This window comes from Sminthopsis crassicaudata, chromosome 1 (genome assembly GCF_048593235.1).
Source record: "Sminthopsis crassicaudata isolate SCR6 chromosome 1, ASM4859323v1, whole genome shotgun sequence".
Taxonomy (NCBI): domain Eukaryota; kingdom Metazoa; phylum Chordata; class Mammalia; order Dasyuromorphia; family Dasyuridae; genus Sminthopsis; species Sminthopsis crassicaudata.
The window spans coordinates 747,039,323-747,055,488 of NC_133617.1; the positions used below are offsets into that span (position 1 = coordinate 747,039,323).

The 16,166-nt window shown below is 37.4% G+C and overlaps 1 protein-coding gene across 3 annotated transcripts in view; it reads right to left on the minus strand.

Moving 5' to 3' along the window:
- CACNA2D3 (calcium voltage-gated channel auxiliary subunit alpha2delta 3) overlaps positions 1–16,166 on the minus strand; it is a 1,031,774-nt gene that overhangs the window by 79,246 nt on the left and 936,362 nt on the right. For all 3 annotated transcript variants that reach the window (XM_074284452.1, XM_074284451.1, XM_074284453.1), the window contains 2 exons: positions 12,861–12,922; positions 11,732–11,776 (listed from right to left, as the gene is read on the minus strand). In XM_074284452.1, coding sequence (XP_074140553.1) covers positions 11,732–11,776; positions 12,861–12,922 — 107 coding nt within the window. The remainder of the gene's footprint in view (positions 1–11,731; positions 11,777–12,860; positions 12,923–16,166) is intronic.

The window sequence follows — 16,166 nt, forward strand, 5'->3', positions numbered from 1 at the left end:
TTACTTTTGCCAAATGGGGTCATAAGGAATCAGACAGGACTGAAACAAATGAACCAATACAATGATGATGATAGTCAACCACTAGGGAAAACTCATTTGGATTTGTCAATCAGGGCAATAAGAGCTTTCTCTACCCCCAACTTCCCTCCAGAAACAAACAAATAAACAAAAAACACCTGACAAACACCAGATCATAGAAGGGATCAACTTAAACTCAAATTATTCTGGCTCTCGTTCATTGGCCAACAATAGGTCCCAATCAAAGGTTTAATTTGGCCAGTTATGAGTCCTAAAGACTCAGGGTGGGTATAAATAGTATTCTGTATAGATTTGGGATTTCCTCAGTCACTTACATGGTTAGCTCCAGACAAGAGTTATGTCAAAGAATAAACTTCAGAATGAGGTGCCCTTACCTGCTGCAATCAAGTCTATGATGCTGAAATTCAGCTTTCCCCAGTGAAGCTGTCTGGCCCCTCGAAAGTAGGAGCACTTTTTTTGGGGGGGGAGGGAGGGAATTTATTCAATGGGCTCTGGATGGCATCCAAAATAAAGCTTGTCTGTGAAGTCCGTGGGAGGCTGCCACACCCAGCCACTGCCCTGGACCAAGGCTGGGAAACAGGCAAACTTAATGGGCCCACAGAGCTCTTATTAATAGGGGCCTGATCACTTGAGGGCAGTTAGGGTTGGGAGGTCTCACAGCCCTAATTAAAATAGGTGAAATGGGAATGACAACATTGAAACAGAGCCAGCTTAGAGGGGATGCAGAGAGCAGGCTGGGCGTGAAGGAGGGGCTGCCTTTACTTTGTACTCACTTTAATGGGTTGTTGAAAGTGAAGGTTTAAAAACAAAAAGGAAACATGTTTCAAAGGGAAAGTGAATCATGAGAGCTTTCTCTCTCTCTTCCTCTGTCTCTGTCTTTCTGTGTGTCTGTGTCTGTCTCTTTCTTTGTCTCTTCCTGTGTGTCTCTCTGTCTTTCTTTCTGTCTCTATCTCTCTGTGTGTCTGTTTTTCTCTCTCTTCCTCTCTTTCTCTGTCTCTCTCTGTCTGTCTGTCTCTTTTTTTTGTGTCTCTCCATCTTTTTTCTGTCTCTATCTCTGTGTGTGTGTGTGTCTGTCTTTTTCTCTCTTCCTCTTTCTCTGTCTCTGTGTCTGTCTGTCTCTTTTTTTTGTGTATTTTTTTCTGTCTCTATCTCTCTGTGTGTCTGTCTTTCTCTCTCTTCCTCTCTTTCTCTGTCTCTGTCTGTCTGTCTCTTTTTTTGTGTCTCTCCATCTTTTTTTTCTGTCTCTATCTCTGTGTGTGTGTCTGTCTTTTTCTCTCTTCCTCTTTCTCTGTGTCTGTCTCTTTTTTGTGTATTTTTTCTGTCTCTATCTCTGTGTGTGTCTGTCTTTCTTCCTCTTTCTCTGTCTCTGTCTGTCTCTTTTTTGTGTATTTTTTTTCTGTCTATCTCTCTGTGTGTCTGTCTTTCTCTCTCTTCCTCTCTTTCTCTGTCTGTGTCTGTGTCTGTCTCTTTTTTTGTGTCTCTCCATCTTTTTTCTGTCTCTATCTCTGTGTGTGTGTCTGTCTTTTTCTCTCTTCCTCTTTCTCTGTCTGTGTCTGTGTCTGTCTCTTTTTTTCTGTCTCTCCATCTTTTTTCTGTCTCTATCTCTGTGTGTGTGTCTGTCTTTTTCTCTCTTCCTCTTTCTCTGTGTCTGTCTGTCTCTTTTTTTGTGTATTTTTTTTCTGTCTCTATCTCTGTGTGTGTGTCTGTCTTTTTCTCTCTTCCTCTTTCTCTGTGTCTGTCTCTTTTTTGTGTATTTTTTTCTGTCTCTATCTCTGTGTGAGTCTGTCTTTCTTCCTCTTTCTCTGTCTCTGTGTCTGTCTGTCTCTTTTTTGTGTATTTTTTTTCTGTCTCTATCTCTCTGTGTGTCTGTCTTTCTCTCCCTTCCTCTCTTTCTCTGTCTGTGTCTGTGTCTGTCTCTTTTTTTGTGTCTCTCCATCTTTTTTCTGTCTCTATCTCTCTGTGTGTCTGTTTTTCTCTCTCTTCCTCTCTTTCTCTGTCTGTGTCTGTGTCCGTCTCTTTTTTTGTGTCTCTCCATCTTTTTTCTGTCTCTATCTCTGTGTGTGTGTGTGTCTGTCTTTTTCTCTCTTCCTCTTTCTCTGTGTCTGTCTGTCTCTTTTTTGTGTATTTTTTTTCTGTCTCTATCTCTGTGTGTGTCTATCTTTCTCTCTTCCTCTTTCTCTGTCTCTGTGTCTGTCTGTCTCTTTTTTGTGTATTTTTTTCTGTCTCTATCTCTGTGTGTGTGTGTCTTTCTCTGTGTCTCTTTCTCTTCTTTCCTCCCTCTCTTCCCAATTCTGTCTCCCTCTCTCCTTCCTTCCTTCTCCTACCCTCTCTTTCTCTCCTCTCTCTCTCTCCCTCCCTCTTTCTCTCCTTCCCCCTACTCCCTGCACCTTGTATATTGTTATTCAATCAGAGCTAAAAGAGACCTGAAAGCTCATTTAACTTCCTCATTTCCCAGAAGACAAAACTGAGCTCAGAGAAGTTCTGAACTTGCTAAAGGCCACATCATTCTCTTTCTGATTCAGAAATACTAGCTATAGACAGAAACTCGAACTATTTATCATCTTTATGAATCTGAGTAAAAATCAAAGTTTATTATCAAGATGTGGAAATTTTGATTTCACTGGTGAATGATGGATTTGATTGGGAAAGCTGCTGGCGGAGTGAGCAGTGATGAAGGAAGGATCCCTTCTGAGATACCCATGGCCACTTTCAATAAATATCCTAGGATCTCAGAGTTAGAGCTGGAAGGGACTTCAAGGTCCATCTGTTCCACTCCCCTCGTTTTTACAACTGTCAACAATGAAGCCAGGAGAGATGGAAAGAATAAATGGAGGTCACATACACAGAAAAGTGCAGCGTAAAGATTTGAATTCAGATCCCCGAACTAAAATTCATCACATTTATAACTGCACCAGACTTTAGTGGAACTAATTACCTTCTATGAATGCTATAATGAAAGTATTCACTAAAGAAACAAACACCAGCCTGCACTCCTTCCTTTTCTTTGCCTTTTAGAATCACATTTTTAGGATGGGTTCAAGCACCATCTCCTGCAGGAAGCTTTTTCCTGATTCCCCAGAATGCTCCTGTCCTCTTTTTAAAAGTACATTGAATGTATACACATATATGTTTATACATGTTTAGTACTTCACTTTAAATTTATATTGTTTCTATTCGTATATTTATTGCTATCTCTTCCATTAGATTATAAATTCACTGCAAGAAGGGGTTGTTGTATTTTTTTTTCCATTTAAATTCATAGTGCTAATCATAGTCCTTGGAAGGAAACCATAGTTTATAATCAATCATTTTCCAAGAGATGGTTCTTTGAGCTAGAAAAATAGAGCATATTGACTTAGATTGGGAAGACAAATTGAAAATAGTCATCTCCATGTCATTGTTGAAGTGAGCACATTCTACTTCAATACAGTTCAATGAATGTTTATTAGAAGAAAAGTTCCTTATTCATTTTGGGCTAATCGTCAGCATCCTCCCTGACTTATACTAAAAGTCTGCCATTTTTCCACTCCTGTCTTTTGTTTCACAAAACAAAGAAACAAAGAAGTTGAGTTTGATGCTTCTGACACAGGACAACCGTTCAAATAATTGAATAGAACCAATGTGTTCCCTTGAGTTTTCTTCTTTACAGAAGAAACATCCACAGTTCCTTCCAAAGGCTTTCTGATAAAATAACAAAACATCCACAGTTCCTTCCAAAGGCTTTCTGATAAAATAACAAAACATCCACAGTTCCTTCCAAAGGCTTTCTGATAAAATAACAAAACATCCACAGTTCCTTCCAAAGGCTTTCTGATAAAATGACTCAAAGTCTGTTCCTCATCCTGGTTGTCTTCCTCTGGACACTTCATTTTAATAATGCCTTCCTTAAAATATGGAACCACTCTAGAACTAAATATAATATTTCAATCGTGATTGGACTAGGCCAGAAGAGGGGAGGGAATGATCACTGATAGTGATCGGATAGAAGCTCTGCTTTTCTCAAGGCAATCAAAATAATACCCAGATACTTTTGAAGCAAATCATTGTCGAATGATATCCCTTTCACTGCACTCTTATAAAGCCATTTTGCAATCCTAAAGACTTTTTCCCCTCTTTTTGAGCTTTAAGGAGACATAGCTGGCATAAGGCTGATTTGGGTATGAGGAAGAACTGAGTTCAGGTGGAATTGCAGATTTAGAGCAGGACATGACCCAAGAGACCACTGAAACCTACTTGCTGGCTTTATAGATGGAAAAAACAGAAATTGAAGATGGTTGAATGATACCCAAGATCATACAGTAGCAATTTTCAGAGAATTGACATTAATGGTATGACTTATTTTAAATGTTTCCAGTGAGATATAAATATATCTATATATACAAACATATTTGTATAGAAATATATGTATATAAACACACATGTGTATATGTATAGAAATAGGTGTATATAAATCAATATACATATATATTTATTTATATAATATACACATGTATATATACAATATATCACATATGTATATATATACAATATACATATGCATATTTATTTATATAATATACATATATATATAATTTATCATATGTATATATATACGAAATACATATGCATATTTATTTATATAAGTGTATATTTATACATATATTTATTTATATGCATATTTATTCATTTACACATATTTCTATACATGTATGTATACATACATACATAGAGATATGATATATATTCTATACATGCATATATACACATACAAGTGTGTTATATACATATGAATATAGATATGTTTCTATCTGTGTAGACGCTTAGAACGTCCATTCCTACAGGGAAACTACTGTTTTTATCTTCTTCTATCCCCAGGCTTAGCATAGCATTTAGCACATATTAAGCACTTAATAAACGCTTTTTGACTGGTTTATATTTAACCTCTTAGTGCAAGCTCTGATTATTAGAGGTCTGACTATATAGAGATTGCTAAGCTATAGTGGTGGGAAGAATGTTTGCAGTTAGTCAATCACATTGCAGTTCGAAGTTCCCTGTCACAAGTCTCTATACCAATTACTTCCCCCTCCCCACAAAGGAAAAAAAATCATCCTATTAGATTCAGTCTAACTACTGAGTGGAACAGCACAGCTTGTACAGTGGACAGAGTGCCAGGCTCATACAGAGACAGTAAGACAACCAATGGCTGATCATCTTAGTGAGCCATCAAATGTGGACCACACAGACATATTAAAGTGCCTATCAGAAAGCTGGGATTGTTATTATACTTTTAAATTTTGAAAAGTACATTATGCAAATTTCTTCATTTGATCCTCACAACCCAGGAAGGTCGATTCTATTGTTATTCCCATTTTACAGATGAGGAAACTGAGACAAACAGGAACTAAGCAGCCTGCCCAAGTTCATACCACTAGTAAGTATCTGAGGCTGGATTTAACTGAGGAAGATTAGAATTTCTGACTCCAGGCCTGGCACCCTGAGCTATATCCAGCCCATAGTCATTGCTGAAATAAATGACTGCTAATTAGATCTTTGATTCCTCTACTCAGGTCTGGGGAAATCATAGCTTTATTGTTAAACAAATTGATTTTTTTTTCTTTTTTAAATTTTTTTTTTTTTGTTTTATTTATTTATTTTCCTGAGGCTGGGGTTAAGTGACTTGCTCAGGGTCACACAGCCATGAAGTGTTAAGTGTCTGAGACCAGATTTGAACTCAGGTCTTCCTGACTTCAGGGCTGGTGCTCTATCCACTGCACCACCTAGCTACCCCCCTCCCCTCTTTTGAGAATTTTATTGAGACTTGGCCATCACATCATAGGACAAATATTAACAAGCTGTAGAATTTCTAGACTTTAGGGTGACTAAGATAATGAGGAGATCTAAAACATGACCTTCCCCCTGGATCATGGGGAGTAAGGGGTAATTGTAATTGGCTATCAGCTAAAACTTCCCAGCACTCAAAGGTACTCATAAGTAGACTAGGCTGTTTGAAGAGATGTCGAGCACCCCATCTTTGTCATCTAGAGGCATGATAATTTGTGGTGTCCCTTAGAGTGGAAATTTCTTTCATTCTTTGGTTGGACTTGGGTCCCCTCAACTCTCCAATTCTATGGTTCTGTGATCTTAGGTCAGCAGAGAAGACTTTGGGGGATGTCCATGGTGATTACCTTTCAATATTTGTCAAGTGATAGGTTCTGGGTGATTCAAAGAACAGAATGCAATTTCATAGAAGCCGACTTGGGCTCACTGCTGGGGAAGAGTTCCACCGAAAATTACTGCAGGGATCGTGGGGGATGGGACAAGCACTGGTCATGATAATGGTGCAATCCCTCAATCAATTCACAAACATTTATTACTGTATATTATTACCAAGTGCTATGAACTGTGTAGACAGACATTCATGCTGTAGGGAGGGACCTGACTAAATAATGCTGACAGTACAACTCCCTTTTAAAATGCTCTGATTCTTTTCCCATCACAACATACAAGTTCCTGGACCCTGGCAGTTTTCTGCCATTGCTCTAAAACCTCTTACCTTTCTAAGATTTTTGTTTCTACCTCACATTTTTTTTAAGTTTTCACTATCTTTTCAATGAATAAGCATGTTTTCTCTCCCTTTCTTCTCTACCCTCCAATGGAAAAAAAAATACATATATAGATATAATTTGAGGAATATATACTTGAGCATTGACTACCTCAATAATTTCTTTCTGAATGGATTATTAAAGGAGGTACAATTAGATTGTAAGCCCTTTGAGGCTAGAACTCTGTACTCGTATTTTTTACTATTCCCCTGGTTTTATTGAGTCAAAGCAATTAGACCTTGAGTCAATCAGACTTGAGGTGAAATTCTGATTTTCACAGTTATTATTTATGGGGAAAGGGAAAGGAAACATGCATTTGCTAGTTTATGATGTGTATGTATGATCTCATTCAATCCTTAACAAGACTGTGATCTTATTATGATTACTATTTCATCGATGAAGAAACTGAGGGAAAACATAGGTTAAGTGACTTGCTCAGGGTCACACAGCTATTAGTGTCTGAGGAGGGATTCAAATTACAGTCTATGTTATTTCAGGCTCTATCCATTGTACTACTTAGCAGTCTTTATGGGACTACAAACCAAGATTTCCCATAAGCCTCAGTTTCCTTATTTATAAATGAGAATTAATATAATAGTACTTAAATCTCAAGATTGTTGGGAAACTTAAGTGAAATGATATCTGGAAAGTGCTTTAAGCTTCACAAAAACATTTAAAGTCTAGCAAATTATAAGCTCATTGAGGGCAGGATCTTTTTTTTTTTTTTTAATGCCTTTTTATTTCCGGGTCAGTGCCAGTGGTTAGAAGGGATTTAATAAATGCTTAAGGAATTGAATTGAAAATACTATGTAAATGTCTATTATTATTATTGTTATTGTTATTATTATTATTATTATTATTATTATTATTATTAAAATATAATTGTTGACCCATGAAGTAGGAACTATTGCTAGCTGAAAAAGAGGCTTCCAAGGCTGTTATTTTTCCCAAGGATGCTGTTGATATTGGAATATGAGGCAGAAGAGCTGGGGACAGGAGTGACCTTGGCCTTAGTTGGCTTCTGGTCACCTGATGGGCTAAGTCCTTTGTTTAGAAAGCCCACATCCAGGAACAAACCTCCCTTCCCAACACCAGAATGTCAACACTGCCGCCTGCTGGACGTAGGAAGCACAGCAAGAACTGAGAAGAAAAACCTCAAAAGTGAGATTCTCAGTTACTGGATGATCATGGAGCTGACTCTTTGGAAAGATTCCCAGGAAGACTTCCAGGCAGTCTGTAATCTCCCCACCCCCACCCCTGTGAAATGTAAGCTCCTCAAAGGCAGGGACTATACTCCTTGGGTCTTGTCTTCAACTCAACATTTATTATTCACCTTTTTTTGTGCCAGGAAATGTGCTAAGAGCTGAATTCAATTTCCCCTCCCCTTAAAAATTAATAAAAACCCCTCAACAAAGCAAACATTGCCCTTAGAGGAATTCACAATCTAAAGAAAGCTGGTGCTTAAAACAGTACCTGAATAGGATATACTGTAACACATTTATGATATATGGGATTGCCTGTCATCTAGGGGAGGGAGTAGAGGGAGGGAAGGAGGGGAAAATTTGAAAAAGTGAATACAAGGGATAATGTTGTAAAAAAAAATTACCCATGCATATGTACTGTCAAAAAAATTATATTTAAACCCCCAACCAAAAATTAAACTCGAAATACAAAAATTAAAAGGAGAAATCAATAAAATTGAAAGTAAAAAAACTATTGAATTAATAAATAAAACCAAGAGTTGGTTTTATGAAAAAGCCAATAAAATAGATAAACCTTTGGTAAATTTGATCAAAAAAAAGAAAGAGGAAAATCAAATTGATAGTCTTACAAATGAAAAGGGGGATCTTTCCACCAATGAAGAGGAAATTAGAGAAATAATAAGGAGTTACTTTGCCCAACTTTATGCCAATAAATTTGATAACTTAAGTGAAATGGATGACTTTCTCCAAAAATATAGGCTCCCTAGATTAACAGAGGAGGAGATAAATTGCTTAAATAGTCCCATTTCAGAAAAAGAAATAGAACAAGCTATTAATCAACTCCCCAGGAAAAAATCCCCAGGGCCAGATGGATTCACATGCGAATTCTACCAAACATTTAAAGAACAGTTAGCCCCAATGTTATATAAATTATTTGAAAAAATAGGGGATGAAGGAGTCCTACCAAACTCCTTTTATGACACAGACATGGTACTGATACCTAAACCTGGTAGATCGAAAACTGAGAAAGAAAATTATAGACCAATCTCCTTAATGAATATTGATGCTAAAATCTTAAATAAGATATTAGCAAAAAGACTTCAGAAAATCATCTCCAAGATAATACACTATGATCAAGTAGGATTTATTCCAGGAATGCAGGGCTGGTTTAATATTAGGAAAACTATTAATATAATTGACCATATTAATAATCAAATTAATAAGAACCATATGATCATCTCAATAGATGCAGAAAAAGCATTTGACAAAATCCAACATCCATTCCTACTAAAAACTCTTGAGAGTATAGGAATAAATGGATTATTCCTTAGAATAATCAGGAGTATATATTTAAGACCGTCAGTAAGCATAATATGCAATAGAAATAAACTGCAACCTTTCCCTGTAAGATCAGGAGTGAAACAAGGTTGCCCACTATCACCATTACTATTCAATATAGTACTAGAAACGCTAGCCTCGGCAATAAGAGCCGAGAAAGAGATTCAAGGAATTAGAGTAGGAAATGAGGAAATCAAACTATCACTTTTTGCAGATGACATGATGGTATACTTAGAGAACCCCAAAGACTCTGCTAAAAAGCTACTAGAAATAATTCAAAATTTCAGCAAAGTGGCAGGATACAAAATAAATCCACATAAATCCTCGGCATTTTTATATATCACTAACAAAATGCAACAGCAAGAGATACAAAGAGAAATTCCATTCCAAACAAATGTTGAGAGTATAAAATATTTGGGAATCCATCTACCAAAGAAAAGTCAGGAATTATATGAGAAAAATTACAAAACACTTGCCACAAAAATAAAATCAGATTTAAATAATTGGAAAGACATTCAGTGCTCTTGGATAGGCCGAGCGAATATAATAAAGATGACAATACTCCCCAAACTAATCTATTTATTTAGTGCTATACCAATCAGACTCCCAAGAAACTATTTTAATGACCTAGAAAAAATAACAACAAAATTCATATGGAAGAATAAAAGGTCAAGAATTGCAAGGGAACTAATGAAAAAAAACTCAGAGGAAGGTGGTCTAAGTGTACCTGATCTAAAGCTATATTATATAGCAGCAGTCACCAAAACCATTTGGTATTGGCTAAGAAATAGACCGGTAGATCAGTGGAACAGATTAGATACAAAGGACAAAAAAGGGTACATCTATAGCAATCTAATCTTTGACAAACCCAAAGATTCCAACATTAGGGATAAAAATTCATTATTCGGAAAAAACTGTTGGGAAAACTGGAAATTAGTATGGCAGAAATTAGATATGGATCCACACTTAACACCATATACCAAGATAAGATCAAAATGGGTCCATGATTTAGGCATAAAGAGGGAGATAATAAATAGATTGGAGGAACAGAGGATAATCTACCTCTCAGACTTGTGGAGGAGGAAGGAATTTATGACCAGAGGAGAACTAGAGATCATTATTGATCACAAAATAGAAGATTTTGATTACATCAAACTAAAAAGTTTCTGTACAAATAATACTAATGCAAACAAGATTAGAAGGGAAATAACAAATTGGGAAAAGATTTTTAAAAACAAAGGTTCTGACAAAGGTCTCATTTCCAAAATATATAGAGAACTGACCCAAATTTATAAGAAACCGAACCATTCTCCAATTGATAAATGGTCAAAGGATATGAACAGACAATTCTCAGAGGAAGAAATTGAAACTATATCCACTCACATGAAAGAGTGTTCCAAATCACTACTGATCAGAGAAATGCAAATTAAGACCACTCTGAGATACCACTACACACCTGTCAGATTGGCTAAGATGACAGGAACAAATAATGACAAATGTTGGAGGGGATGTGGGGAAACTGGGACACTAATACATTGCTGGTGGAGTTGTGAAAGAATCCAGCCATTCTGGAGAGCAATCTGGAATTATGCCCAAAAAGTTATCAAACTGTGCATACCCTTTGACCCAGCAGCGCTACTACTGGGATTATATCCCAAAGAAATACTAAAGAGCGGAAAGAGACATATATGTGCCAAAATGTTTGTGGCAGCTCTTTTTGTTGTAGCTAGAAACTGGAAGATGAATGGATGTCCATCAGTTGGAGAATGGTTGGGTAAATTGTGGTATATGAAGGTTATGGAATATTATTGCTCAGTAAGAAATGACCAGCAGGAGGAATACAGAGAGGCCTGGAGAGACTTAAATCAACTGATGCTGAGTGAAATGAGCAGAACCAGAAGATCACTGTACACTTCAACAACAATACTGTATGAGGATGTATTCTGATGGAAGTGGAAATCTTCAACATAAAGAAGATCCAACTCACTTCCAGTTGATCAATGATGGACAGAGGTAGATACACCCAGAGAAGGAACACTGGGAGGGGAATGAAAATTGTTAGCACTAATATCTGTCTGCCCAGGTTGCATGTACCTTCGGAATCTAATGTTTATTGTGCAACAAGAAAGTGATATTCGCACACATGTATTGTACCTAGACTATATTGTAACACATGTAAAATGTATGGTATTGCCTGTCGTCGGGGGGAGGGAATAGAGGGAGGGGGGGTAAATTGGAAAAATGAATACAAGGGATAATATTATAAAATATATATATATATATATATATAATAAAAAAAAAAAAAATCTAAAAAAAAAAAAAAAAAAAAAAAAATTATATTTATAAAATTAATAAAAAAAATAGTACCTGGCACATAGGAGGTGCTTAATAAATGCTTTTGAATTTGCTTAATTTTAATCTTATAAAACCCTCAAAATCTTCCACCCAAAGTGAGCCACCTCCAGCTCTCATTTCCAACTTCAATTCCAACCTGCCTGGTCCCGGGCCGATGACTACCACCCCCTTATTGTCCAGGACACAAGGAGAAGGATTGGAGGGGAAAAGACTTACCTCATCATCACAGCTAATGGAGCATCTGCCATCCAGAGAGGCACACTGGAAAGGGAAAAACAGGAGGGAAACATGTCACTTGGTGGTTCTCCAGGCTGGCTCAGTAGTCATTTGATAGGGGCTGCAAGAGTGTAAGATTGTTTAAGACCCCGCAGGGAGAGCCTCCTTCCTGCGGAATTTTGCCCACTTCCCAGATCTCTCTGATCTCTGTAACTGAACAGGAAGCAATGTCTTCAGTCACATTTTGATAGAAATACAACTCTCAGTTTTCTGTCTCTGAGGGAACTTTCAATGGGAACTGTGTGTTCTATTTCCATCTTCTTTAACTTGGGTTTAATACTACATCTCAGTTTCTTCTTGGATACCCAGGCTCCCAATAATATCACCCTGAACCAGTCTTGGGGCCTCAGTTTCCTCATCTGTAAAATGAGTTGATTGGACTAGATTTCCTTGGATGCCTTTCTATTCCTATTTCTAGAGGATGTGGACATTTTTGGACTATCTGTACTTTCAGAACCTTGAGATTTCAAAATCTTGTCATTCCTACTTTCTATTCTCAGAAACAGAAATGTTGTCAATGCAATTTAGGACTTTTCTTATTTTTTTTAATGGCAAAAAAAGGCCAGAGGATGAGAGCAGCTCGGGCTTCCAATCACTAAATTAAACCATTCTACTTGGATATGAGAGAATGATAACAAAAAGAATTATTCATCTTCACATTTTTATAAAGTTTAAGCAGAAAGCACTTTCCTCGTTATTGTAGTTAGTAAGAAAAGCTGAAGAAACATGCCTAGGTCCTAAGGAGATGATGGGAAAGTTACATGGGAAATACACTAGCTTATCTGCCATGGAAGCCACCCGCAAACAGGGATGTTTAAGGAGTCCTTCCAATTTGGAAGGACACAATTTGTGGCCAGCTGCCATGATATTGCCCACAATGCACGGTTTGATATTCTGACTAATCTTTATCTCATGCAGTGAAAAGAAAGGGAAACTCAGCTCCTTGTAGTTTGGGGTTTTGCAAACATTCATTTGGAAATCTGGCACTTCTCTAACTCAGTAGACCCAAATGAGAACACCTGTATAATCACAGAGCTGTTAATGCCTCAATATACTGATTATAACTTACCTGTCTGCTGGCAGTCCAGAACTTCCGCTGGAAAAATTCGAGTTTCATCTGAATGCCTACAGCTGGTACAAATTATAAATAAAACAAAGCATTACAAACCTTTTTACACAATTATCTGAGATTATCATAAAATTGCCTATCCCAGCATGGTAAAATGTTGCTATTCAGGCAACAACAGAGAAGAGAAACATGAAAATGATGATTATGGGAGTGATGTCTAGTGAGAGGGAGGGATTTATCATGTTCTGAGTAGGAAATTTTCACATTCCTGGAATTCAAAGGACTCCTTGGGGTAGAACAGCCTGAGGATGGAGCAGACGGCCTTTCACGAGACAGAATCCGAGAGGGTGTCTCCAATACACACTCCTACTGGTTCACTGATTTTGGAAGGCAGAATGGGCAGTAGGGATACTATGTACCTGTCAGATAAAGTTTCTCAAATTTTGAGGTTAAATTATAATAAGACTATCTTGACTTTTTTGGGGGGAAATTTGGATCTAATCCAATATTTGGGCCATTTGCTTAATGCTCAGAGGTATAGTCTTTGATATTTGATAATAAGGCTTTTTCATTTGTATCCCCAGCACCTAGCCCAGTGACTATCCCATAATAGGTGTTTAGCAAATGCTTATGGATTACTTCAATGCAAGTGGGATCAGAAGAGATAGAGCCTCGGAAGTATAAATGACAAAACCCAAGATTTAATCAATAACCTCAATAAATATTATTATGCTTTAGACATTGGGGTAAGCATTAGGCATACAAGGAAAAAGTGAAATGATCTCTGTCCTGAAGGAGCTTCCATTCTAATGGGAGCCAACATGAAGTCATATAATAATATATAAATACAAGGTAGTTTTGGAAAGGACGAAAATCAGTTCTTTTTGACCAAAACATGACTTCCCTTTTCAATATCTTGACCAAGTGGTCAACATAACTGAGGCAAGACCTTTCCAGGGATGAGGATTTCTGTCATTTCCAAGATGTCCCATTCTGTATCTGAATGATGCTAACTATTAAAAGGTTTTCAACCTACTGGATTTCCCAATAGATACCTAGTGGTACTACCAGTGCAAATACAACCTACTAGAACTCCCAATAAGTAGTGCTGATACTGATACTACCAGTGCAAATACAACCTACTGGAATTGCCAATAGGTACCTAGTGGTACTATCAGTACAAATACAACCTACTGGAACTCCCAATAGGTAGTGCTGATACTGATACTACCAGTGCAAATACAACCTACTGGAACTTCCAATGGGTAGTTCTGATACTGATACTACCAGTGCAAATACAACCTACTGGAACTCCCAATAGGTAGTTCTGATACTGATACTACCAGTGCAAATGCAACCTAGTGGAATTCCCAATAGGTACCTAGTATCAGTACAAATACAACCTACTGGAACTCCCAATAGGTAGTTCTGATACTGATACTACCAGTGCAAATACAACCTACTGGAACTCCCAATAGGTAGGGCTGATACTGGTACTACCAGTGCAAATACAACCTACTGGAACTCTCAATAGGTAGGGCTGATACTGATACTACCAGTGCAAGTACAACCTACTGGAACTACCAGAGCTTCACCCCATTCACCATTTTAAATCCCCTCAATTCCACAGACACAATTTCATTTCTTTATGCTTGAGAATCCTGAAAAAACAAAGAACATTCACTACCTGCAAATGGATTCCCCCTCAAATAGACAACTTTCTCATATTTCCATTCTTTGATGGGGGTCACAATCTCACCAATCGAGAAATTCCTCTAGCAAGTCATCTGTTTGTCCCATTCATTTTTCCTCTGCTGTATGAATATTGTTCATATTCTGCTATAAATCTTCCATGGGAAATCAATTTCAAGTGTCAGGGACCTGGGTTCGGGCATTCTTAATCTTTTTTATTTGTGTGTCCAAGAACCTAGGGGCCCTTTTTCCAAATCATGGTTGTCAGGTTTTTTAATGCATAAAATAAAACACCAGATGACAAAGGCAAAGTCACATTTTGAAAATATTTGAAAAATATTGAAGTATAGGTGCACTTTTCTTCCTCATCCAAGTTAATGGACCCTCTGAAATCTATCCATCAGCAGTCTGTGAACCCTAGGTTAAGAACTTGTGGAACAGGGCATTTAGCATTCCATGAGCATCAAGGCAGCTTTATTCTTCCCTCCCCTCACTCTCATATTGATGACAGACTAGACTATCTCCTGTTCTGATCTGACATTATCTGTATTGTGCCTTTGACACAAGTCTTGAATATAGGTAATTGCTGGATATATGCTGCAGCCTCCCTGGTCCAACTGTGCATCTTTCCATTCCCATCAAATGGCTAGACATTTTATGTCTTTGGTGGTTGTGGTATTCCATGAGTCATGGTACCATCCAAAGACTACAGTTTGCCTCTATCGTGTAGGATGTTCTGTGCAGAATTCAAATGGAAAAAAAACAAGTTTCCTCACAGATCTTATATTGGGGGGATGCTCAAGCCCAAGGGGAGTCTTCAGAAAGATTAGAAAAACATTGATCTAACAAAAATGTCCAATCATCAAATAGTGAAGGGCATATTGTGGCATATTTATTCCTAAATAAAGAGTGAGAGACATTGATCTGGGTCCTGAATCTAAAAAGAGGAGGAAAATAGGTGGAAATATATTTGGAAAATGATTCTGCAATTCTATGAATCCTTATCTAAGTGCTAAGCTAACCTGGCATTAAAACACATCTTCTAAATAAACTGCACTAATAATACCCATTACTAAAGATTTAGCAGTCAGAACACTGATCTCCCTTTCTTAAATTTAGCAAATAATCATTTGGTTTTTTTTGTTTGTTTGTTTTGTTTTGTTTTGTTTTTGTTTTTGTTTTTTTGTTCTTTAATTCAGCACATATCTACAGAGCACCTCCTCAAAAGCTCAGGGCTGAAGATAGGTTACTTATGTTGTTAAATGTTAACCAGAAAAGCCCTCGGAGTACCATGTTCTCAAATCCAAAGGCGGTTCTTTATCTTTTATCAAACATCATCTTACCAAATGACTACATGCTGGCACCAAGGAGCATGGAAGGCCCTCCAGCCATGTTGGGCAGGAGCCACTTTCAAGGAAAGCCCTTGGCTAGTACCTCATCTGGTTTCCACCTGCCTTAATTAAAAGACAAACTACACTGGTCACACTCCCTGAGACTCCATGCACTTGAGACAAAGGCTTCAAACATTATTTTCCTTCCCTAAGGAAGAGGAGATTCTAAAAGAAAACCAACTTGGAAGCAGAAGATCAGCTGCGTTTGCTAATGTTCCCATGG